The 27,722-nt window shown below is 43.5% G+C and overlaps 1 protein-coding gene across 2 annotated transcripts in view; it reads left to right on the plus strand.

The window, feature by feature from the left end:
* Positions 1-27,722, plus strand: part of LOC134349119 (protein diaphanous homolog 1-like) — a 247,017-nt gene that overhangs the window by 112,526 nt on the left and 106,769 nt on the right. For both annotated transcript variants that reach the window (XM_063053005.1, XM_063053006.1), the window contains 2 exons: positions 12,162-12,263; positions 17,374-17,504. In XM_063053005.1, the coding sequence (XP_062909075.1) occupies positions 12,162-12,263; positions 17,374-17,504 (233 nt within the window). The remainder of the gene's footprint in view (positions 1-12,161; positions 12,264-17,373; positions 17,505-27,722) is intronic.

Below are 27,722 nucleotides of genomic sequence, written 5' to 3' on the forward strand. Positions count from 1 at the left end.
GGAGTCCCTTCTGCCGTACATACCCTTTATCACTTGCATTATTCCTCCAGCTGGCCAGTAAGGTACCATTCCGTTTAGTATAGGCTCTACCTTTCCATTCCTTAATCAATGATTTCCACTTTTTACCACAATTCTTTTCCCAAATTAAATTTACTGCTTGTTTCCCCTGCTGGCCACACTGTTTCACTAGTTTCTTTCCTTTTCTTATCTGGTATTTGTTCACACATAGCTGTATCAAGGGCCTGTCCCATTATTGCCCTTATCAGTTCTTAATTATCAAGTCAAGTATATAGCACCTTTAAAAACAACCACGTTGACCAAAGTGCTGTACAAAGTAAAGCAAGTAGCCAGAATCACAAATACACGAAACACAAACAAACCAACGAGACAAACAGCTTGTAGACACAATACACAACACAGGGGCCTGGGCACAAGCCACTGGGTGAGAAATTTAGCCAGCCTGCCTCCCCCTTAATCAATTTCAACCAGCCATATTATCAGGAAGCAGCTGATATGGTCAAATCCGTCAGGTAGCGGTGGCCGCCTCTCCTGACCGGGGTCCCCAGTCCCAATTCTTTCCTTAGGAACAATACAGAATACCCAATGTCACCCGCAGCCTTTAATTCTCACAGAAACTGCTAACCTATTTTCTGTTAATACTCGTGGGGAAAAAAAACAACTGTCACGTACTCTGGAGGCCTTTCCTCCTTTATCCTGAACTTTTCTCATTAAATTTCAACCGACCATATTTCTGCTGCCAAGGTGAGAATTTAACCGGGCTGCCAGTTTCATATTAGTTACAAATTTCAACCGGCCATATTGTGAGACGTGCGCAACCCCTTTTCCGAATCATCAAATTTCAACCAGCTCTATCCTGTCACCCGCAGCAATGTAAAAGAGACAACTGCTTACCTTAAATTCTGTATCCAAACGGGTCGTCCGATCCCGTCAAGGTACCAGTCCCAATGGGCGAGGGGCAAAAATGCTCGGTCGGACACAAGGAGTAGCCAGAAGTAAAGTACCTCAGGGTGCCTGCTACTCAAATTGTGTTCGATTCAAGCCCCCTGTCACTTACTCAGCCCAGAGAGACGTTCCCTATGTTGGGATCCGAGTCACGGCACCAAATGTAAACATAACTTTGCTGGATCAAATGACGACAGCACATAAAGATCGTTACTTATATTTCCACCTGTTTATTTCTTCGAGCTCAGTCGGTGAGTGAGCTTGGACCGGACATCAGGGAAAGAACCTTTCTAATCTCCCCAGCAGTTCTACAAGTTCACTGCCTGATGTCAGAATTGTCAGAATAAGGCCACCAGTACAAAAGAACAATCAGTTTGATAACCATTCCGGTCAAGTCAATGGACTATTGATACAAAAGTACAATCAATTTATTAGAGACTCCAGCCATCTTAATTAAAGAAAAGATTTTGGTTTGCTGGAGCCACAACTTAATTATAAAGATAAGAACATCCGTCAAGTTTGTGCTTTAATTAAGAAAGGAACGTGCTGTCTAATTTCCATCAGGTACTGCTTTTTGTCAAATTCAAAAGGTGTGAAAAGCCCAGAGACATCTATGTAGATCTGGGCGAACTTTAATCATCTTGATCCAAAGAAGGCAGCTGCGAGACGTTAAGCAAACACACTGCGGTCACAGACATAGTCAGTACTTAAATCATTGTTTACAGGGATCTGAGAATCCCCCATTCCCTTGATCTTTATCAGTAGTGATAAGTCAATTATAAGTCACTTATAACTCAATAGTATCATAACATTTTAAGTAACGTTTGGATATTAAACACACAGCGCATATTTTCCTCGTATGAACATATAAAACGATTGTACCACACCAATATCGCTGAATCAGTGAGAGCCCTGGGTTTGTTTCCCTGCAACAAGATGGTTCCATCGAGGGGTGATTGGTTCAGTGATACTCGAAGGGGGTTCCTTATGTCCATTCTATTCAGCAATTTTCGTTGCATTCATTGCAGAAAATCCTGCTTCGCAAAAGTATGATGTTGGAAATGGAAGCAACGTTTTCAGTGCTTTCGTGGCTATCTCAGGATATTCAGCCTTGACTTTGATCCAGAATGCCGGCAGAGATGTTATGTCAAACATATTTTTCAGCCCACTGTCGTTTGCAAGCTCGAGTTGATCTTCTTCCCGCACTGACATGGATGATTCACCGGGAACATTCACAAATGGGTCATGGACCCATTCCTTTGCACGTCTTGGGTCATTTGCAGTTGGGAAGTAACGCTCGAATTCTATCGACAGCGAAGTTAGGTGATCACGTACCAGCTGTGAGAAAGACAGTGCAGCCTCAGTCTCTCCCAAAATCCCAGCTAATGTTGGGAGAATGTCAAATACGCCCCTGTCCACTCGCCGTACCCACAGTTCCAGTTTGGCTTTGAAAGCAGGCACTTTATCTGCCAACTTGAAGACAGTTGTCATTCTCCCCTGAAGTGACAAATTGAGTTCATTGAGCAGATTGAAGATGTCACACAGATTAGCGAGTTTTGCTATCCACTCCTCATCACTGAACTGTGCTGCCAGTAGTGACTTTTTTCCTGAAAGAAATCTCTGTAGCTGCTCTCTTAACTCAAAATCCCTGGCCAGGGCTCTCCCCCTTGATAGCCACCTGACTTCAGTGTGAAAGAGAAGGCGTTTGTGCTCTGCATCCATTTCCTCGCAAAGCTGCTCAAACAGACATGAGTTAAGGGGGTTTTGCTTTGACATGATTGCTAACTCCAACAACGTCACTCTATACGCTGTTAAGATCAGGTGACATTTTTCAGCTAGCCAGCATTTCCCTGTGTGTGACACAGTGTGTAGACTGGCATTCAGGAGCAACCTCTTTGACTCGGGTAGTGATACCAGACAGCCGTCCAGTCATAGCTGCAGCCCCGTCTGTGCATATTCCAACACAGAATGACCAGTCCAGTTTGCCTGACATGTAGTCATTCAAAGACTTGAGTAGTTCTGCCCCAGTTGTGTTTGTTGGCAGCGGCAGTGCACACAACATATCCTCCTGCACGTCGTCTTGAAATATATATCGCATATAAACTAGCAGTGTTACCTTGTTGTCGACATTGGTAGACCTCGTCGACCTGGACAGCATATCATGGTGACTCTTCAAGCCGTTCGAACAGCTGCGCTTCGATGTCCTCTGCTTTGTCATCAATTCTCCTTGAGACTGTAGTAGCTGAAAGAGAAACCTGTGCCGTCTTGTTAGCTGCAGCTTCTCCCAACAGTTCACGGCACATGTCCTTGGCAGCAGACAGCATCAATTCTTCACCAACAGTGAAAGGCTTCTTATTCTTAGCAATATGGCCAGCCACTAAGTTCGACGCTCTCAGAGCAGCAGCATTTGTGGAGATGGTGGCTCTCAGCACTTGCTTCTGTCCCGCTTGCTCACTTTTTTTCCGCTCCAAAAAACTCAACGGATTTTTCTTTAAGTGCAGGGTGCTTGGACTCAAGGTGCCGAAGCTGTTTTGAGGGCTTTATTGCCTCATTAGACAGCTTGTCTCCACATATCAGACACAGGGAGCTTGGACCGTGCGAGTCACCGGTTGCCATAAAGTCGTATTTTATGTACGACTCGTCGTATTTTCGGTTGAAGGAAGCTTTCTTTTTTTTTGCAGTCTCTGCCTCAGTTGTCTCTGCGTTATCATCATCGTTAGGCCTTTTATGTCCTCTTCCAAAGAAACTCTCAAGCGACGTTTGTTTTTTTACTCATACTGGCTGATGACCTCCAGCGTGGGTGATGTCTGGTGTGCGTAATGACCTCGCATGCGTTCACGCTCAACAGTGGGCATGACAGGGAATGAGGAAAGGTGCAGCTGACCCATATCGCTTCATATAGCCAAATCGTATCGTTTCCTCGCAGCCCGATAGCACGTGCTTTGGGGACCACTGGTATACTTGACATTTCAAGGCATCCACAGGTGGATAGGACATCCCGTAGGAGTTCCCTTGGTACCGAGTCAAAGGCTTTGGTGAGGTCAATGAATGCCATGTACAAAGGTTGAAGTTATTCATGACGTTTTTCTTGTAGTTGTCGCATTGTGAAGATCATGTCGATTGCTCCACGTGATGGTCTAAATCTGGCTTGTGTCTCCGGAAGGAAAGGGTTGAGCCGGTTGTTCATGATGCGGGTGAGGATCTTTCCTGCTGTTGCTAACAGGGAAATTCCACGATGTTAGTGTACAAAGTGGTAATCCCAACGCTCCTGTATGCATCAAAAACCTGGACAACAAACCGACGACATCTGAAGGCACTTGAAAAGTTCCATCAACGCTGTCTTCGAAACATCTTAAATATCAGCTGGGAAGATAGAAGAACCAATGTCAGTGTGTTAAATGGAGCAAAAACAACAAACATTGAAGCCTACGTCATCAAGAACCAACTAAGATGGAGTGGTCATGTTGTTTGGATGAAAGACGAACGTCTGCCGAAACAAATCTTCTACTCCCAGCTTAAAGAAGGCAAATGTAAAAGAGGCGGACAACAGAAGAGATTCAAAGACGTCTTAAAAGCCAACATGAAGAAATGTAACATCGACATCAACAATTGGGAAACCAATGCCAAGGACAGGAAACTCTGGCAAGCCATCATCCGAGAAGGAACAGCAACTTTCGAAGCCGACAGATGTTCAGAATTAGAAGAAAAGAGAAGAAAATGGAAAGAGAGGCAACAACAACCAAAGCCCGATCTGCCATCTGGACCTACCTGTCCTGAATGCGGAAGAACTTTCAAAGCCAAGATTGGACTCATAAGCCACTTGAGGGCCCATAAGTAGATCAACAGAACGAAGACCATCATCCTCGACTTTGAGGGGTAGCCACGAGGATACTTGACTATAAAATGAACCTTTGAACCTTTGAAATGTTCCAGTTTTGTTCATTCTCAGAGCTTTGATCATTATTGCACATCATCCAACTGATAACTTCAGCATATTTGAGTTTAATGCGTTTTCTTTCATCCTTTATATAAATTTTTAATTTTATTTAGAATTGTAGGACATCTATAATGGGGATATATATTATAATAAAATTACGCCTCAAGTTTGGTGTTCTAGAATATTGCAGCTTCTCACTTTGGTGTGAAGGATTTAAATGTCTAGGTCGTTCAATGTTGAATAGATGAGCTGCTGAACCTTCAAGTTATAGAAGAACAGTCTATAGTTGGGCTGTACTACAGGGTTTGTAAAAAATCTGTACTGTTAGATTATAACTTGTGAGAGTTATTGAGTTATTGTATAGATGTGGTCTGTGAGAAGTTAAGTGCTTTGAATGATAACAACGTGGAACCCCCTCTATCAGTGTTTAAGTTGCAGATGGATAGCACATTGAAGAAGAAAGAATGAAAATCATTGCTGCCAGATAGTTAAAGCTTGTAGGAGTGACGGTAGGGTAGGGAGTGCTCATGTTAAGCAAGTGCTAACATAGGCCATTTAGGTTAAATGGAGTGTTTTTGTGTTGCATGTCCTGTGTAAAGTTATGTGTTGGTTCTGCTGTTACAGAGCTCGAGGCAACTTATGAACAGAATCACATGAGGTGACTGGTGTGCTGAGCAATAGTTGGCCTTGTAGAAAAATTAGGGAGAGCGTCATAGATAAAGTTTGTCTGGAGGAGAGGATGGCAGCGTGCCCAGTTGCAATGGCCACTCCTGCTCCAAATAATGCTGTAGTTGTTCGCCCTTCATTCCTTTCTGATAATCACAAGATATTGCTGACTATTAAAAATGCAAAGTACTGCAAGTCTACCTCGCTAGTGAGTTGCTCAATAACAGAAGAACTGCATAGCATTAGCTTATTGCATATTGTGTCGAAATCTGTTACAACTACCCAGGGAAAGTGGCATCAGAAGCAATGATCAAGGAAACCAAAGCTGGTTGTCCTATGAGACTGAAGGCAAAACCCTGCAGGCTAGCTGTCCTGTTAATTCTGCTTTCAAATGTTCGAAGCTAGAAAATAAACTGGACACTTACTCTGGCAACTGTTGCTGAATCAACGTGAGATGAAGGACTGCTGTGCCTCATCTTGTCAGAAACATGGCTCCAGGATACCACCCACGAAGCAGCATCCACGAGACGGTTTTAACTCTTCAGGCAAATAGAAATTCCATGATCTCTGGCAAGACCAGCAGAGAAGGTGTATGTATCTACATTAATAAGAACTGGCGTGTGAATGCTTCAATTGTGATGACCCACTATTTGTCTCTGGTAGAGTTTTTAACAGTGAAGTGCAGGGCCTTCTATTTACCGAGGAAGTTCACTGCCATTGTGGCTCTATATGTGCCCCCTGTGCTAATGTTGGTGATGGCTGTATGAGCTCTATGGCTATTAGTGATCTGTGAACCACACACCCAATGGTTTCTTTCTTGTTGCTGATGAATTGAACCATGCTAACTTAAAAACCGGCCTGCTGAAATTCTTTTATTATGTTGACTTTGCTACCAGAGGTGAGAATGCATTAAAGTTCAAAGTGAATTTATTATCAAAGTTCATATTGTATATGTCACCATATACAACCCTGAGATTCATTCCTTGCAGGCATCCTCCATAAATCCATCGAATAATAACCATAAAAGAATCAACCTTAGCGTTCAACCACTGTCAAAAAGAACAAACTGTGCAAATACAGAAAGAAAGAAATATTAATGATAAATAAACAATAAATATCAAGAACATGAGGCAAAGAGTCCTTAAAAGTGAGTCCATAGGTTGTGGGTACATTTCAATGATGGGGCAAGTGAAGTTATCCCCTTTGGTTCAAGAGCTTGATGGTTGAGGGATAATAACTGTTCCTGAACCTGGTTCTGTGAGTCCCGAGGCTCCTGTACCTTTCTGGTTTATACCAACATCCCTTGTGCATACAAAGCCGCTCCTTACCCCTACCATGTATACTCTGCCTGGAGCACCATGAAAAAGGTGACTCGTACGAGCAGCTCCAATGGAAGCTATCAAATATTCCCATTTTAGACTGCTTCAGCTGAAAACCACAGCTACATTTATGGGCTGTACAGTTAATAACATCATTTTACAGTGATTTAAAAAGTCTATCGGTAGTCGAAGTCGTCGAAACTTGAATGGGCTGTGGTTGCTGGCGCAGTTCCCCTTTAAGTCAGCGGAAGAGAGGATGACGCACTGGTTTAAAAGTTTGTCTCAGGAAAAGTGGCTATTGATTCCCAATACCTAGCATCTTGCTGGCAAATGTACAGTCTAAGGCAAACAAAATAGAAGATCTGAAAGTTAGATTGCTGTATCAGAGGGATATTAGGACCTGTTGTGTTCTTTGTTTCACGGAGTCTTGGATATCCCCTGCCATTCTGGATGCAGTGATACAGCTCAATTGCTTCACTGCTGAGAAAGGACTGCTGAATCTTTCAAAGGCAGAGGAGGTGGAGTAAGTTTTATGATCAACTCCTTGTGTACAAACATTGCGGGTGCAGTCCCAGTGCTGCTCACCCAATCTGGAACATCTTGCAATCAAATGGCACCATTTTATCTGCTGTGGGAGATTTCACTGATCATCTTGGTAGTGATATACACCCCACATCAGGCCAGTGTCAGACTGGCTCTAAATGAACTAAGTGACGTAATAACCAGACCTGAAGTAGGGCATCCTGATGCCTTCCCTATCATTTCGGGGGATTTTAATCAGGCCAGCTTGAAAAAGTCTCTAAATAATTATTACCAACATATCACTTGTAGTACCAGAGGAACTAACACACTGGACCATACAACATCCACTGTATCCCCTTTATCTATCCTACTTGTAATCTCCTCAAAGAATTCCAACAGGTTTGTCAGGCAGGATTTTCCCTGAAGGAAACCATGCTGACTATGTGCTATCTTGTCCTGTGTCACCAAGTGTTCCATCACCTCATCCTTAACAATTGACTCCAACATCTTCCCAACCACTGTGGTCAGGCTAACTGGTCTATAATTTCCCTTATGCTGCCTTTCTCCTTGCTTGAAGTGTGGAGTGGTCCACACCTATGGTCCACCACCCAGCCACTGTTGGGAGGCCTGTATATAACTGCCATCAACGTCCTTTTACCCTTGCAGTTTCTTAACTCAACCCACAAGGATTCAACATCTTCCGATCCTATGTCACATCTTTCTACTGATTGGATGCCATTCTTTACCAGTAGAGCCACACCACCCACTCTGCCTACCTTCCTCTCCTTGAGATATAAGGTGTAACCTTGGACATTGGGCACATGGCCAAGTGGTTAAGGCGTTCGTCTAGTGATCTGAAGGTCGCTAGTTCGAGCCTCAGCTGTGGCAGCATGTTTGTGTCCTTGAGCAAGGCACTTAACCACACATTGCTCTAGTCTGTGCGAGGAGTGGCGCCCCACACAGACTTCCAACCTGCGCCTTGTCAGGCATGAAAATGCCCGACGCAGGCCTCTCATGGTCTGAGTCGACGTTCCGTCCCTCCCTTGGATTTTCAGTTCCCAACGACAACCTTCCTTCAGCCACGATTCAGTGATGGCCACATCATCATACCTGGCAATCTGTAATATTGCAATAAGACCATCCACCTTATTGCTTATACTACACATATTTAGATACAACACCTTGAGTACTGTATTTGCTGTCCTTTCTGACTCTGCATCCCTAATGATTTGATACTCAGCCCGTTGGCTGCAACTAAGTCCCATCACCTGCTTGCACTTCCTAATAATCTGACAGCCCGCTATCTTTACTTTTTTACCATCTGTCCTTTCCTGAGTCCCTTCACTCCGCTTCCCACCCCCCCTGCCAAGTTAGTTTCAACCCTCCCTAACAGCCCTAACAAACCTGCTCACTAGAATATTGGTCCCCCTCAGGTTCAGATGCAACCCATTATTTTTGAACAGGTCATGTCTCCCCCAGTAGAGATCCCAATAATCCAAGGACCTGAAGCCCTGCCCCCTGCACCAGCTTCTCAATCACGCATTTATCTGCCAAATCATCCTGTTTCTACCCTCATTGGCACGTGGCACAGCCAGCAATCCAGAAATTACTACCCATGAGGTTCTGCTTCTCAGCTTTTTTACCTAGCTCTCTGAATTCTCTTTTCAGGGCCTCATTGCTTTTCCTTCCTATATCATTGGTACCAATATATACCAAGACATCTGGCTGCTCTCCCTCCCTCTCCAAAATGTTGTGGATGCGATCTGAGACATCCCTGAGCCTGGCACCAGGGAGGCAAGATACTATCCTGTTCATGTTCACAGAATCTCCTGTTTGTTCCTCTCACTATCAAATCCCCTTTCACTACTGCTCCCTTCTCTCTCTTTCCCTTCTGCACCACGGATCCATGCTCAGTGCCTGTAATCTGGTCGCTGTGGCATTCTTCCAGGGGGTCATCCCCACGAAAGTATCCAAAGGGGCATACTTGTTTTAGAGGGGAATGGCCACAGGGTGCTCTGCTCTAACTGCCTATTTTCATTTCTCCTGACGGTCACCCAGCTACTCGCCTCCCTCAGCTTTGGGGTGACTACTTCACTGTAACTTTGATCAATTATATCCTCGCTCTCCTGTACAAGCCGAAGGTATTATGCAGGGTATCGTCAGGGAGCGATGCCTCAAAAGGCAGCATCCATCATTAAGGACCCCCATCTCCCTGGACGTGCCCTATTCTCATTGGGTACACTCATTAATTTAGGAATACTTTAGTCATACTTTATTGATCCCGGGGGAAAATGGTTTTCGTTACAGTTGCACCATAAATAATTAAATAGTAATATGTAAATTATGCCAGGAAATAAGTCCAGGACCAGCCTGTTGGCTCAGGATATCATCTTCCCCTCTGACCTCCGATTTCTGAATGGACATTGAACCCATGAACACAACCTCACTACTCTTTTTAAATTTCTGTTTTGCACTACTTATTTAATTTAATTATTTTATATATTTATCATTTTTCCAAATAATTCATTTTTAATATATTTTTCATGTACTGCTGCCACAAAGACAGCAAATTTCATGACATATGGCCATGATATGAAATCTGATTCTGTTTATCAGTTATGCCAGTTCCTGCATACAGACACTTATTAAACAAGTCAAACCAGTTCAAAGGGAAATAAAAGTCCTGGCCAGAAGGGGCAACCTCAGGATTGCAGGGCTGTTTTGAAAACGTGGGCTGGAACATGTTCAGTGAGGTGGCTACCTCCAAGTATCATATTTATCATCGAATATACGGGATCTGTGATTGGCTGTGTAGAGAAGTGCATTGAAGAACATCACTGTTATTAAACACATCTACTGTGTGTGAGGGCGAATCAGAAGTCAGGCTTGACAGCAGAGATTTAGGCATACTGAGAGATTCGGATGCAGCGTTCAAATTAAGACACACCTCTGGTCAGCAAGAGCTGTGCTTTCTTGCACCGTCAAGAAGGCAAAACATGAGCGTTTACCGAGAATATACAGCTGTTAGTGTAACACCAGAGACGAGGTGTATGTTGCAGGGCATTCAGATCATAACGTATAAATCCACCCTGCACATCAGTGACAGCTCCCTTCCTGATGGGGCTCAATGTTTTTCTCACATGGATTGATGCTTGGAACAATGTGCCAGCGAGGAAAGCCACGTCCCTTCTCCCTAAGGAGCAGCCAATCTGGCCACAGCTGAGGTGAGCTATACCCTAGTCAGGGACAACCCACGTAGAGCTGCAGAGCCTGATAACCTACCTGCTCAGGTGCTGAGGGACTGTGCAGCCTAGCTAACAAAGGTTTGAACAAACATCTTCAACATCTCTCTGGAACACAGGCTACAAGGCAGCCACCATCAATCCGGTGCCCAAGAGGGCAACAGTAACCTGTCTTAACTGACACTGACCTCAACAATAATGAAGTGCTTTGAGTAGCTGCTCGTGCACAGCATTAAATCTCATCTTCATGCCAAATTAGACCCTTTACAGTTTACTTATTGCTCAAATCGGTCTACTGATGATTCTGTACACTGTATTCCACTCTGTCCTGTCTGACATGGAAAATGGTGCCTCATACTGTTTATCAACTTCAGCTCAGTGTTTAATATGATCATCCTTGAAAAGCTGGTTTGTAAGCTGTCCTCATTGGGTCTCCACACCTCTGTCTTAACAAGATCTTGGACTTCATGTCAGAAAGACCACAGTCAGTCCGTGTTGGCAGTGACATCTCTAGGTGCATCCTGCTGAACACCGCTGCCCCAGGGCTGAGTGCTCAGCCTGCTGCTGATCCATGAACGTACTGCTAGACCAATCCAAACCAAATCATCAAGTTTGCTGACAGCACAACGGTGGCCTCAACAACAATGACGGGAACCTGCAAAGAGGAGGTAGAGCAACTGGTAGAATGGTGCGAGCAGAACTTCAGTCAGTGTGGGCAAGATTAAAGAGCTGATTGTGGACTTTAGAAAGGTGCAAGCTGACCATTCCTCACCACATTTCAATGCCTACTCCATGGACTGTGTTCGGAGCATGGTTTCCAGGAGTGCACATAACAGACAATCTCACCTGGTCCCTCAACGCCATCTTATTCACTAAGAAATCACAGGAGGTGAGTGAGGTTGTCCCAAACAATTTTTACAGGAGCACAATTGAGAGTGTATCACAGTCTGGTATGGGAATTGAATCTGACTGCAAGACCTTACAAAACATTGTGAGGACTGCTGAGAGGGTCATCGGGGTCTCTCTTCCATCCATTGGAGATGTTTATCAGGAGCACTGCATATACAGGGTCCTTAGAATTGTAAATAATCCCTCCCAGTTGTCCAGCAATCTCTTTGACCCTCTACCATCAGGGAGGAGGTATTGTAGCATTAGGACAAAAACTGCTGGGATGGGAAACGGCTTCTTCCCCCAGGCCGTGAGACGACTGAACTCCCTGACATCACCCACGTCTCATCACGAATGAAGAAGCACTATTAGCATATGCTGCTTACTTTGTGACTTGTGTCGTAAGTGCACCTTATTGTTTGTTAATTTATTTGTGGGAGTATTACTTTATGTATTTTGTGAGAGTTGGTCAGGAGGAATGTTTCGTTTAGTAGTACATACATGACAATGAAGTTGAACGTAACTACTTTGGAGAAAGCAAAATCCTTTATCTGTTAATGTCCATTTTCAAATGTCCATTTACAAAGTAAAATTTGTGATGTCTTTTTACTTCTATTTTAATAGATTGACATGAATTTGAATGAAGAAAAGCAGCAGCCATTGAGGAACAAACACATAATGATAAAGAGAGAAATGGTTTCACAGTATCTTCACACTTCCAAAGCTGTAAGCATTAATTATATTTACTGCTGATGCTGCATTAAAGATTTCGTGTATTTTTTTTGAACTTAGTTAAGATGCCCTTTGGGATCTGTTATTTACATGGTAAAATACATTTAGTTACATTCATAATAGCTTTCCAAGAGAGAAGAAGCAGTGAAGTGTAGGAATAATATGCAAAATCCTGGAGAAACTCGGGTCAAGAGGCATCTAAGGATGAAAATGGGTAACCCTAGGTAATTTATAAGGTAAGGACATGTTCAGCACAGCTTTGTTTGTGCTGTAGGTTTTCTATATTTCTATGAAAATGAATAGTTGACGTTTTGGACCAATGATGAAGGGTCCTGATGAAAGGTCTCGACCCTAAACATTGACTGTTCATTTCCCCTGGATGCTGCTTGACCTGCTGAGTTCCTCCAACATTTTGTGTGTATCATTCCAGATTTCCATCATCTGTGGCCTCTCTTGTCATCCAGTGAAGTACACAAGGTTGATTGCTTTTCAAAAGAGCTGTTTCATACTTAGCGAACCCAATTTGGCGTGAGCCTAACTTGGACTCGTTGATTACTTGGACTTCTTTGTACCTATCCCTCAGTAGTGTTTAATTGTTCTGTTGAAGGTGTACTTACACTGATTATACTTATAATGATGGTAATAATAAAATCAAAATGCAGTTTTGTCACAGTCGCAAGTACAAGTTTAAGCTTTTTGGCAGAGGCTAGCAGGATCTCTCTGTATTTAGCAGTGTTCATCTTCCCATCAATCCTGACCAATGTCCAGTCCCTGCTGCTGAAAAGCATTCCCATAGCATGATGCTACCTCCACCATTCATTACAGTAAGGATGGTGTTACCTGGCTGATGCACGGTATTAGATTTATGGCAAAAGTGCTGCTAAAAAAAATATATCCTTGCCAGTGAAGACTTTGCAAAGTGTCACTTCAGAGAAACTGTAAGGATGTGGAAGAAGATCTTGTGGTCGGATGAGACTAAAGTGGAACTTTTTGGCCTTAACACTAAGCGATACGTGTGGCATAAACTTAATACTGCGCATCAGCGAGGTAACACCATCCCTACTGTAACGAATGGTGGAGGTAGCATCAGGCTATGGGAATGCTTTTCAGCAGCAGGGGCTGGACATTTGGTCAGGATTAATGTGAAGGTGAATGTTGCTAAATACAGAGAGATCCGGGATAAAAGCGTGCAAGCCTGTGCCAGGAAACTTAAACTGGGAAAGAAGTTCGTCTTTCAGAAGGACTTTGACCCAAAGCACACTGCCAGAGCAATCATGGAGTGGATTCAATTGAAGAAAATTGATGTCCTTGAGTGGCCCAGTGAGAATCCTAACCTTAACCTGATCGAACATCTCTTCAAGAACTCCAGATTGTTGTCCAGTACCACTCCTCAATTAACCCGGCATAGCTTGAGCAATTTTGCAAGGAGGAATGGACAAGTATTGCTCCATCATCTGCAAAGCTAATAGAGACTTATCCAAAAAAACTTACTAGCTGTAACACACACAAAAAGCTGGAGGAACTCAGCAGGCCAGGCAGCATCTATGGAAAAAAAGTACAGTCGACATTTTGGGTCGAAACTCTTCGGCAGGACGGGAGAAAAAAAACTGAGGTGTAGATTTGAAAGATGGAGAGATGGGGAGAGAGAAATGCCAGGTGATAGGCGAAACTTGGAAGGATGAAGCAAAGAGCTAGGAGGTTGATTGGTCATAGAGACAGAAGGCCATAGAAGAAAATAAAAAAGGAGGCGGAGGAACACCAGAGGGAGGCGATGGGCGGGCAAGAAGATGACATGAGAGAGGGACAATGAGATGGGAAATGGTGAAGTGGGGAGGGAAGGTTACTGGAAGTTTGAGACTTCGATGTTCATGCCATCAGGTTGGAGGTTACCCAAACGGAACATAAGGTGTTGCTCCTCCAACCTAAGTGTGCCCTTATCCGGACAGTGAAGGAGGCCATGGATGGACATATCGAAATGGGAAGTGGAATTAAAATGGGTGACCACTGGGAGATCCTGCTTGTTCTGGCGTACGGAGCATAGATGCTCAGCAAAGCAGTCTCCCAATCTACATTAGGTCTCACCGATATACAAGAGGCCACACCGGGAGCACCGAACAGAGTATATAAACTGAACAGACTCACACGTGAAGTGTTGCCTCACCTGGAAGGACTATTTAGGGCCCTGAATGGTAGTGAGGGAGGAGGTGTAGGGGCAGGTGTAGCACTTGTTCCCCTTGCAAGGATAAGTGCCAGGAGGAAGATCAGTGGGGAGGGACGAATGGAGAGTCGTGTAGGGGAGCGATCCCTGCCGAAAGCAGAAAGTGGAGGGGGGGGGGAAGATGTGTTTGGTGGTGGAAGTTTCAGAGGATTATGTGCTGGACGTGGAGACTGGTGGGGTGGTAGGTGAGGACAAGATGAACCCTATCCCTGGTAGCATAGCGGGAGGATGGGGTAAGAGCAAACATACATGAAACATGTGCCGAACATGTCCCTACCTTAGAACTACCTAGGCTCTACCCATAGCCCTCTATTTTTCTAAGCTCCTTGTATCCATCCAGGAGTCCCTTAAAAGACCCTATTGTTTCCGCCTCCACCACCACTGCTGGCAGCCCATTCCACGCACTCACCACTCTGTTTTTAAGAAAAACTTACCCCTGACTTCTCATCTGTCCAAGCACCTTGCAAGTATGCCCTCTCATGCTAGCCATTTCAGCCCTGGGAAAAAGCCTCTGACTATCCAAAGATCAATGCCTCTCATTATCTTGTACATCTCTATCAGGTCACCTCTCATCCTCTGTCGCTCCAAGGCCGAGTTTACTCAACCTATTCTCATAAGGCATGCTCCCGAATCCAGGCAACATCCTTGCAAATCTCCTTTGCACCCTTTCTATGGTTTCCACGTCCTTCCTGTAGTGAGGCGACCAGAACTGAGCACAGTACTCCAAGTGGGGTCTGACCAGAACCCTATACAGCTGCAACATTACCTCTCGGCTCTTAAACTCAATCCCATGGTTGATGAAGGCCAATGCACCGTATGCCTTCTTAACCACAGTCAACCCGCGTAGCAGCTTTGAGTATCCTATAGACTCAGACCCCAAGATCCCTCTAATCCTCCACACTGCCAAGAGTCTTGCCATTAATGCTATATTCTGCCATCATATTTGACCTACCTCACGGTTGAACTCCACCTGCCAGTTCTCAGCCCAGTTTTGCATCCTATCGATGTCCCGCTGTAACCTCTGACGGCCCTCTACACTAGCCACAACACCCCCAACCTTGGTGTCAGCAGCAAATTTACTAACCCATCCGTCCACTTCCTCATCCAGGTCATTTATAAAAATCTCGAAGAGTAGGGGTCCCAGAACAGATCGCTGAGGCACACCACTGGTCACCGACCTCCATGCAGAATATGACCTGTCTACAACCACTCTTTGCCTTCTGTGGGAAAGCCAGTTCTGGATCCACAAAGCAATGTCTCCTTGGATCCCATGCCTCGTTACTTTCTCAATAAGCCTTGCATGGGGTACTTTATTAAATACCTTGCTGAAATCCATATACACTACATCTACAGCTCTGCCTTCATCAATATGTTTACTCGCATCCTCAAAAAATTCCATCAGGCTCATAAGGCACAACCTGCCTTTGACAAAGTGATACTGACCATTCCTAATCATATTGTGCCTCCAAATGCTCATAAATCCTGCCTCTTAGGATCTTCTCCATCAACTTACCAACCACTGAAGTAAGACTCACTGGTCTATAATTTCCTGGTCTATCCCTACTCCCTTTCTTGAATAAGGGAGCAACATCCACAACCCTCCAATCCTTTGGAACCTCTCCTGTCCTCATTGATGTTGCAAAGATCATTGCCAGAGGCTCAGCAATCTCCTCCCTCGTTTCCCACAGTAGCCTGGGGTACGTTCCATCTGGTCCCGGTTACCTATCCAACTTGATGCTTTCCAACATCTCCAGCACATCCTCTTCCTTAATATCCACTTGCTTAAGCTTTTCAGTCTGCTGCAAGTCATCCCTACAATCGCCAAGATCCTTTTCCATAGTGAATACTGAAGCAAAGTATTAAGTACCTCTGCCATCTCCTCCGGTTCCATACACACTTTTCCACTGTCACACTTGATTGGTCCTATTCTCATCCTCTTGCTCTTCACATACTTGTAGAATGCCTTGGGGTTTTCCTTAATCCTGTCCGCCAAGGCCTTCTCATGGCCCCATCAGTATTGTCTGGACTTTTAAGTGCCTGGCATGAAAGAACATTTAACTGTTCTGAGGAAGTCTAATTACAGCCGTTTGTACATTGATTCTTACAGTGATATCAATGATTACAATGAGTCAAAGTTCAGTTAGACAATCACATGTATGGTGGTGCATTTAAAAATTTTGCACCAGCATAATGGGAACATAGCATCATACAGGCAGCATTCACAAGAAAAGCAAAAATATATTATTTTTACAAGAAAGAACACAATTAGAATAAAACAGTCTATTATGATGCATAGTGGTCATCATGTTGGTGAATGTTTCTTGCTGAGAAGGGTCTTGGCCTTAAACATTGAATGCTAGTTCCTCTGCATAGATGCTGCCTTATCTCAGTTCCTCTACATTCTGTGTGTGTTAACAGCTATTGGCAAGGCTGTGGAAAATTTTAAGGACAAAGTCTGTTGACAATGAAGTCTTCCCAGTGATTAACTAAAGGAAGTAACATATCCATCTATGATCTCCTGAGCAGGGGAGTATAATTCAGTGCAGGCTGTGCCCTCGGATGTACTTGTTGACACAAAATGACACATTTCATTGTATATTTCAATTTTTTGATGTACATGTGACAAATAAAGCTAATCTTAAAATCTTAAAACTGAGGCATTGCTTAACAAAGGATTCTTGCTTAACTAAGAGTCATTGCAAATGGTTAGACATAGGTGATGAGTGACAGGGTTGTTTACAAAAATGGTAGCAGAACTGCAGACTGTCTTTACAGAGGATCAAATAAAAGACAGTGGCAAAGAATGATTCAGAATATTAGTTTTCCTCATCTGATTTTTTTTCTCCCTCTTTACCTGTCTTCCCCCCACCCCTCAACACTTTTTAGGGTCAAAATAAGAGGGAAAGTTCAAGATCAGCAGTGATGTACCTTCAGGATTTGAAGTCAGGAATACGAGACCAGCAGCTGCTCAGTTGTTTGGAGTCTTTACGGGTTTCTCTCAGTAATAACCCAGTCAGGTAATGGAAACGATCCGCTTTTCATCAACATGAATTACTGAAACAGACGGGTGTTGCATGGTGTCAGATCCAGTGCAGGGCTTAATTCTGAGGTGTACAGTTGGTCCCTTGATAAGAAAAACAAATTTTGGTTTTCCAATCTTGCAAACCATAAACTATAGGAGCAGAATTAGGCTGTTCAGCCCATTGAGACCACTCCACCATTTCATCATGACTGATCCATTTCCCTTAAAGCACCAATCTCCTGTCTTCTCCCTGTATCCCTTCATGCTCTAACTAATAAATAATATATTAACTTCTGCCTTAAATATAATCAATGACATCCTCCACAGCTGTCTGTGGCAACAAATTTCACCGATTCACCACTGTCTGGCTAAAGAAATTCCTCCTCATCTCCATTCTCAAAGGATGCCACTCTGTTCTGAGGCTGTGCTCTGTGGTGTCTTAAGCTCCCCCCACCATAGGAAATATCCTCTGACATCAATAAGTTTCAATGAGGTCACCCTTTATTCTTCTGGATTCCGGTGAGAACAGGCCCAGAACCATCAGAAACGCTCCTCATATGATTAGCCTTTCAATCCCAGAATAATTTTTGTGTACCTGAAGCACCTTCAATAACTCCAAAGGACTGAGGTTGGGTACACAACGACATCAGACCCAGGCAATGAACAAACGACGATGAGGAAGCAGTGTGCATGTGGCAAAATCTGCAAGAACGATCATGGCTTGAAGATCCACCAAGCGAGGATGAAGTGTTTGGCGGGAGCAGGAGCAGCACAACGCGCAGGTGTCGAACCTGGTGAGATGAAGGAGGGGCCAGGCCCGGAGTCACCCCATAGTGCCCGGAACCTCTAAGTGTTGCAAACTAATCCCTCTAACATGAAGTCTAACAGGAGGCAGATCAAATGGCCTGCAGCTAACATGACTTCACTGTGGAAGCAGTTTGATGAAGATGTTAACCAAATTCTGGAGGCAACGGCGAAGGGAGGGTTTGATAGGAAGCTGCAAGCCATGACAACAATTACTGTATTCGTAGCCCATTCTTTAGTTAGACCCTTCAGCATTTTGGGCATCGAGGGAGAGAGGAAGAGGAGAACCGTCCGCAGTACCACCGATGTGGCAGAGAGGGCTTCGAGATGGCTGTGGCTCAAAAGAGGGGAGCCATGGAGTCATAAGTAGCTAGCCATCTGGACACAAGCTGGGGTCTGATCAGCCCCGGCTGGGTCACCTGGAGGAGGTTGTATAATGTTGAAAGACCCGAAACACCCGATGATTCCAGGAACATCACTGAAGGTGTGTCCAGAAGCATCAATAGATGTATATACACAGGTATTCGCTGTACAATACGACCTCCATGGTGAGTGTCTGCCCCTGGACTGAGGGTGAGGGGCAAGGTGAAACACCTTTATACAGGAATCTGTGGGAGGAGCCACAGGGGCAGCCAGCAGAGGAGCGTGTCCAGACAGTTAACCCAGTTACAACATATATATGGTTTACCACAGTACCTCTGAATCCTTTCCAATGTCAGCACATCCTTTCTTAGATAAGGACCCAAAATTGCTCACAATACTCCGTGAGGCCTCACCAGTGCTTTATAAAGTCTCAAAACTAAATCCTTGCTTTTATGTTCTAGTCCTCTCAAAATGACTGCTAACATTGCATTTCCTTCCACACCACTGACTCAACCTGCAAGAGAACCTTTAAAGAATCCTGCAAGAGGTTGCCAAGTCCCTTTGCACCTCAGATTTTTGAATTTTCTTTCCATTTAGAAAATAGTCTACGCTTTCATTTCTTCTACTAAAGCACATGACCAAACACTTCCTGACACTGTATTCCATCTGCCATTTCTTTTCCCATTCTCCTAATCTAAGTCCTCTGTAGCTTCCCTGCTTCCTCAACATTACCTACCCATCCACCTATCTTCATATCGTCTTCAGACTTAGCCACAAATCCATCAGTTCTGTCATTCAAATCATTGACATGTGACATGAAAAGACGCAGACCCAACACTTCTGTGGAACACGACTGGTTACTGGCTCCCTTTATTTCCACTCTTTACCTCCTGCCAATCAGCCAATGATTTATCAATGCTATTAATTTACCTGTATTACCATGGGCTCTTAACTAGTTAAGCAGTCTTGTGTGGCACCTTGTCAAAGGCTTTCTGAAAATCCAAGTACACAACACCCACCAATTCTCCTTAGTCTACCCTGCTTGTTATTTCTTCAGAGAATTCCAACAGACTTACCAGGCAAGATTTCCCCTTAAGGAAACTGCTGACTAGGCCTACTTTGTCATTTGCCTCCAATTAACCCGGAACCACATCCTTAACAATCAACTCTAACATCTTCCCAACTACTGATGTCAAATTAACTGGCCAATAATTTCCTTTTTTCTTTGCTCCCTTACTAAAGAGTGGAGTGACATTTGTAATTTTCCATTCTTCTGGAACCATGTCAGAACCTATTGATTCTTGAAAGCTCATTACTCATGCCTCCATAATCTCTTCAGCCACCTCTTTCAGAACCCTGGGGTGTATACCATCTGGTCCAGGTGATTTATCAACCGTCAGACCTATCAATTTCCCAAGAACCTTCTTCTTAGTAATGGCAATTTCACTTGCTTCTGCCTCCTGACACTCTTGAACTTCCGGCATACTACTTGCATCTTTCATAGTGAAGTCTGATGCAAAATACTGATTAAGTTCATCTGCCATTTCCTTGTCCCCATTACTACCCATTCAGTATCATTTTTCAGCAGCTCGCTATCTACCCTCACCTCTTTTACAGTTTATTTATCTGAAGAAACTTTCGGTATCTTCTTTAATGTTATTGGCTAGCTTGCCTTCATTTTCCATCCTTTCCTTCTTGATTGGTTGGGGCATGAAGGGATATGGGAAGAAGGCAGGAGATTGGGGCTGAGAGGAAATTTGGATCAGCCATGATGAAATTGTGGAGCAGTCTTAATGGGCCAAATGGCCTAATTCTGCTCCTATGTCTGATGATCTTTATGACTTTTTTTGTTCCATTCTGTTGATTTTTTAAAAGCTTCCCAATCCTCTAACTTCCCATTATATGGTGGCTTTGACTTCTCTTGTCAGCCATAGTTGCATCATCCTGCCATTAGAATACTACTACTTCTTTGGGATGTATCTATCCTGTGCCTTCGGATTTGCTCCCAGAAACTCCAGCTATTGTTGCTCTGCCGTCATCCCTTCTAATCAATTTTGGCCAGCTCCTCCCTCATGCCTCTGTAACTCCCTTTCCTCCATTGTAATGTTGATACATCTGACTTTAGTCTCTCCTCAATTTGTAGAGCTAATTCTATCATATTATGATCACTGGCCCCAAAGGGTTCTTTCACCTTAAGCTCTCTGATCAATTCCGGTTTATTGCAAAACACACTAATCAGAATCCATTCCCCTTGCGGGCTCAGCCAGTTTTTTTTTCTAAAAAACTACCTTGCAGGTATTCTATAAATTCCCCTCTTTGGGATCCACTACCAAATTGAGTTTCCCAGTCTATCTGCCTATTGAAATCCCCACATGACTATCATAACATTGCCCTTTTGACATGCATTTTCTATCTCCTGTTTTAATTTGTACACCACATCTTTGCTACTGTTCAGAGGTCTGTATATAGCTCACATCAGGTCTTTTTACCTTTGCAGTTACTTAGCTCTACCCACAATGATTCTACACCTTCCAAGCCTATGTCACCTCTTTCTAATGATTTAATTTCAGTTTTACAAACAGAGCCACACCACTTCTGCCCACCTGCCTGACTTCTTGATACAATGTGTATTCTTGGATGTTAAGCTCCCAGCTGTAATCTTCTTTCAGGCACGACATGATGCCAATCTGTAACTGTGCTGCAAGTTCATCCACCTTATTCCGTGTATTGCGTGCATTCAATTATTTATCATCCTTATCGATTTTGTCCCCTTTTTACATCGTAGCTCATCCCGGTGATGCAATTTTACCCTGTCATTACCCTGTCCTTGCCAGCAGTCTCACTACATGCTGCCTCGGTTTGTAAACTAACTATCCCATCCAACTAACTAGCCCTTTCACTCCGGTTCCCATCTCCCCCTACCAAATTAGTTTAAACCCTCCAGAACAGCTCTAGTAAAGGTGCTTGCAAGGATGTTGGTTCCCCTCGGGTTCAGGCGTAACCCATTCCTTTGTACAGATCATACCTTCCCCAGAAGAGATCCCAGTGATCCATAAATCTGAACCTCTACCCCCTGTACCTGTTCCTCAGCTACGTATTCATCTGCCAAGTTATCCTATTCTCACCCCCACTGGCGCATTGCACAGGCAGCAATCCGGAGATTGCTACCCTGGATGTTCTGCTTTTCTGTCTTCTACTGAGCTCCCTAAGATGTCTCTTCAGGACCTCCTCACCTTTCCGACCCACATCACTGGCACGAATTTGTTCCAAGGCTTCTGGCTGCTCAGCCTCCCCCGTTTAGAATACCGTGGACCCAATCCGAGACATCCCTGACCCTGGCACTTGGGAGGCGACGTAACATCGGGGTGTCTCTGTTGTGTCCTCAGAATCTCATCACTATTCCTCTAACTGTGGAATCATCTATCACTACTACGGTCCTCTTCACTGCTCTTAATCACAATAGTTTGATGGAGTAATCAAACTGGTGTGATGACTCCATTCAGCTGCAGAATTTCATATGGAGTAAGAATGGCTTATCCCAGTGTGTGCTTCAGTTATTGTGTTGGGATGAATTAAGTTTTTACCTATGAGGTGTCATCTAGAGTTCACTGGGGGCCAACAATATTGGTTCTTTTCGTTTACCTTCACCCTTAACATCTGTACTATCAGGCGAAAACACTTTTTAGTTTATTGTCTGTACATGGTATTGTAAGAATTGTTCCTTGCTCCATGTGCAGTACCAGGCAGTATGTACTCCAAGTATTTACATGCCTGTAAAAAGTATTCACCACCCCTTCGAAGGTTTCATGCTTTATTGTTTTACAACATTAAATCACAGTGGATTTAATTTGGCTTGTTTTACACTGATCAATAGAAGAAGACCTTTTGTGTCAAAGTGAAAACAGATCTCTACAAAGTGATCTAAATTAATTACAGATTATAAAACACAAAGCAGTTGATTGCATAAGTATTCACCCCCTTCAATATGACACAGCAAATGATCACTGATACAGGAAATTGGTTTCAGAAATCACATTCGTTAAATGGAGGTCACTATGTGCAGTCAAGGTGTTTCAATAGACTGTAGTAAAAATACACCTGTATCTGGAAGGTGCAATTAAGACCATAAGATATAGGAGCAGAAGTAGGCCATTTGGCCTGTCGAGTCTGCTCTGCCATTCAATCATGGGCTGATTCAATCATTATAGTCATCCCCACTGCCCTGCCTTCTCTCCATATCCTTTGATGCCCTAGTTAATCAAGAACCTATCTATCTCTGCCTTAAATGCACCCAATGACTTGGCCTCCACAGTAGCTCATGTAAGCAAATTCCACAGATTTGCCATCCTCTAACTAAAGTAATTTCTCCACATCTCTACTCTAAATGGACATACTTCAATCCTCAAGTCATGCTCTTTTGTCCTGGACTCCCCTACCATGGGAAATAACTTTGCCATATCTAATCTGTTCAGGCCTTTTAACATTCAGAATGTTTCTATGAGATCCCCCCTCATTTTCCTGAACTCCAGGGAATATAGCCCACCTGCCAGGCGTTCTTCATACGGTAATCCTTTCATTCCTGGAATCATTCTTGTGAATCTTCTCTGAACTCCCTCCAATGTCAATATATCCTTTCTAAAATAAGGAGCCCAAAACTGCACACAATATTCCCAAGTGTGGTCTCAGGAGTGCCTTATAGAGCTTCAACATCACATCCCTGCTCTTATATTCTATACCTGTAGAAATGAATGCCAACATTACATTTGCCTTCTGCACCACCAACTCAAGCTGGAGGTTGACCTTTAGGATCCTGCACAAGGACTCCCAAATCCCTTTGCATCTCTACATTTTGAATTCTCTCCCCATCTAAATAATGGTCTGCCTATTTATTTCTTCCACCAAAGTGCATGACCATGCACTTTCCAATATTGTATTTCATTTAACAATTTGCCCATTCCCCTAAACTATCTAAGTCTCTGCAGGCTCTCTGTTTCCTCAACAGTACCCCCTCCTCCACCTACCTTTGTATCATCGGCAAATTTAGCCACAAATCCATTAATGCCATAGTCCAAATCATTGACATACATCGTAAAAAGCAGCGCTCCCTGTGGAACTCCACTGGTAACCGGCAGCCAGCCAGAATCGGGTCCCTTTATTCCCACTCTCTGTTTTCTGCTGATCAGCCAATGCTCCACCCATGCTAGTAACTTCCCTGTAATTCCATGGGCTCTTATCCTGCTAAGCAGCCTCATGTGTGGCACCTTGTCAAAGGCCTTGTGAAAATCCAAGTACACCACATATCCTAGTGAGTCACTATTCTGGCAAAAACTATGCACCATGAAGATAAAAGAACATAACAAGCAATTCTACGAAAGAGTTATTGAAGAAGTCAGGAGATAGATGCAAGAAAATTTCTATGTTAGTGAATGACCCTTGGAGTACAGTTAAGTCAATCATCAAGAAATGGAAAACAATGGCACAGCTGTAAATCTGTCTAGAGCAGGCCGCCCTCATAAACTGAGTAGCTATGCAAGAAGGGGACTAGTGAGGGAGCCCACCAAGAGACCTATGACAACTCTGGAGGAGCTACAAGCCTCCTTGGCTGAGATGGGAGATACTGCACGTACAACAACTGTTGCCAGGATGCTTCACCAGTCGCAGCTTTATGGGAGAGTGGCAAAGAGAAAGCCACTGTTGGGGGAAAAAAAACTTACGTGAAACCTCAGCTAGAGTTTGTATGAAGGTTTGGGTCTGATGAAACCAAAATTGAGCTTTTTGGCCATTAGATTAAATGCTATGTGTCACTGCACATTATCAAAACCACACCATACCTACCGTGAAGCATGCTGGTAGCTGCATCATGCTGTGGGGATGCTTCACTGCCGCAGGCCATGGAAGGTTTGCGAAGGTAGAGAGTAAAATGAATGCAGCAAAATACAGACATTCTAGAGGAAAACGTGATGCAGTCTGCATGAGAACTGCGACTTGGGGAGAAAATTTGTTTTCCAGCAAGTCAATGACCCCAAGCATAAAGACAGGAATGGCTTAAAAACAAAGCTAATTTCCAGGAGGGGCCAAGTCAGAGTCCAGACCTGAATTCAATTGAGATTTTGTGGCTTGACTTGAAAAAGGGCTGTTCACTGACGATTCCCATGTAATCTGACAGAGCTCGAGCAGTTTTGTGAAGAAGAATGGGAAAAATTGCAGTGTCCAGATGTGCAAAGCTGATAGAGACCTATCTACACAGAGTCAAGGCTGTAATTGCTGCCAAAGATGCATCTACTAAATAGTTGAAGGGGGTGAATACATATGCAATCAATTATTGTGTTTTATATTTGTGATTAATTTAGATCACTTTATAGAGATCTATTTTCACTTTGACATGAAAGAGTTTTTTCTGTTGATCAGTGTCAAAACAGCAAATTAAAGCCACTGTGATTTAATGTTGTTAAACAATAAAATACAAACTTCCAAGGAGGTGTAAATACTTTTTATAGGCACTGTACATTGTGTGTACACACACACATATACATACACACACACACACACACACACACACACACACACACACACACACACACACACACACACATCTTTAAATGTTATGCAAGCTGGATAGGCTATTCACAATTTATAGAGCTCAAATATTCAAATTTTGTTTCTTAAACTTAATAACACACTCACAAATCTGTTTGAAGTTCAGGATTGAAAACTTGTAAGAAGTGTTTGTATAATTTTCATCGTGCAGTTGAAAGTAAGGCTAGAAAAGAAAAACAAGCAATGGATTTGTTCAGTGATAGCTATGTGTGAGTATCCATAAATGTTCGGGAGATGGCGAGAGCCATTTTATTAAAGTGGAAGGATTCTAGTCCACCTACGGTCTTTTATTGGCTCTCCTCCAATCTGCATCCCAGAGTGCTTAAGGAAGTAGCCCAAGAAATAGTGGATGCATTAGTGATAATTTTTCAAAACTCGTTAGATTCTGGACTAGTTCCTGAGGATTGGAGGGTGGCTAATGTAACCCCACTTTTTAAAAAAGGAGGGAGAGAGAAACCGGGGAATTATAGGCCGGTTAGCCTAACGTCGGTGGTGGGGAAACTGCTGGAGTCAGTTATCAAGGATGTGATAACAGCACATTTGGAAAGCGGTGAAATGATCGGACAAAGTCAGCATGGATTTGTGAAAGGAAAATCATGTCTGACGAATCTCATAGAATTTTTTGAGGATGTAACTAGTAGAGTGGATAGGGGAGAACCAGTGGATGTGGTATATTTGGATTTTCAAAAGGCTTTTGACAAGGTCCCACACAGGAGATTAGTGTGCAAACTTAAAGCACACGGTATTGGGGGTAAGGTATTGGTGTGGGTGGAGAATTGGTTAGCAGACAGGAAGCAAAGAGTGGGAATAAACGGGACCTTTTCAGAATGGCAGGCGGTGACTAGTGGGGTACCGCAAGGCTCAGTGCTGGGACCCCAGTTGTTTACAATATATATTAATGACTTGGATGAGGGAATTAAATGCAGCATCTCCAAGTTTGCGGATGACACGAAGCTGGGTGGCAGTGTTAGCAGTGAGGAGGATGCTAAGAGGATGCAGGGTGACTTGGATAGGTTGGGTGAGTGGGCAAACTCATGGCAGATGCAATTTAATGTGGATAAATGTGAAGTTATCCACTTTGGTGGCAAAAATAGGAAAACAGATTATTATCTGAATGGTGGCCGATTAGGAAAAGGGGAGGTGCAACGAGACCTGGGTGTCATTATACACCAGTCATTGAAAGTGGGCATGCAGGTACAGCAGGCGGTGAAAAAGGCGAACGGTATGCTGACATTTATAGCGAGAGGATTCGAGTACAGGAGCAGGGAGGTACTACTGCAGTTGTACAAGGCCTTGGTGAGACCACACCTGGAGTATTGTGTGCAGTTTTGGTCTCCTAATCTGAGGAAAGACATCTTTGCCATAGAGGGAGTACAAAGAAGGTTCACCAGATTGATTCCTGGGATGGCAGGTCTTTCATATGAAGAAAGACTGGATGAACTAGGCTTGTACTCGTTGGAATTTAGAAGATTGAGGGGGGATCTGATTGAAACGTATAAGATCCTAAAGGGATTGGACAGGCTAGATGCGGGAAGATTGTTCCCGATGTTGGGGAGGTCCAGAACGAAGGGTCACAGTTTGAGGATAGAGGGGAAGCCTTTTAGGACCGAGATTAGGAAAAACTTCTTCACACAGAGAGTGGTGAATCTGTGGAATTCTCTGCCACAGCAAACTGTTGAGGCCAGTTCATTGGCTATGTTTAAGAGGGAGTTAGATATGGCCCTTGTGGCTACAGGGGTCAGGGGGTATGGAGGGAAGGCTGGGTTCTGAGTTGGATGATCAGCCATGATCATAATAAATGGCGGTGCAGGCTCGAGGGGCCGAATGGCCTACTCCTGCACCTATTTTCTATGTTTCTATGTCCTGTTCAGGTTTAGAGAAAATAAGAAGTCGCACATTTGATACATGCTTTAAATTTGAGCAAATCTGGCGACTTTTTATTCAATATTTTCATTTAATTTGATTTATTACTCTTTCAATTTTTTTTCGAAGTTTTAGATTTGATCAGAAAGTCTTTTTTTTTTGGTCGTATCCTCAGAATGGACTGCCCAGTCCCTTTTTTTGTTTTTTTTTTGGTATAGTGTAGTGGGGGGGTTTTTTCTTCATTTAAAATTAAATTTTTTTCTTTCCTCTTCATGAATTGATAAGAGGAGAATTGCTGTTTTCTTTTTTTTATTATATTATATACTAGCTTAACACTATAATTTTGATAATGTCTATCTTAATCTAGGTTTGTATTGTTGTTGATATATATATTTGACAGAATTCTCCTCTTGCTTGTATTTATGTTCCTTTTAAATCAACAAAAAGATTAATAAAGAATGTTCGGGAGATGGTAGCACAGTAACATGACACAATTACAGTGTTGGCAACTTGGGTTCATTCCTTTTGCTGTCTATAAAGGAGTTAGTATGTTCTCCCATTGACCACATGGGGTTCTTCTGGGCAC

Source organism: Mobula hypostoma, chromosome 7, assembly GCF_963921235.1.
Source record: "Mobula hypostoma chromosome 7, sMobHyp1.1, whole genome shotgun sequence".
Classification (NCBI taxonomy): domain Eukaryota; kingdom Metazoa; phylum Chordata; class Chondrichthyes; order Myliobatiformes; family Myliobatidae; genus Mobula; species Mobula hypostoma.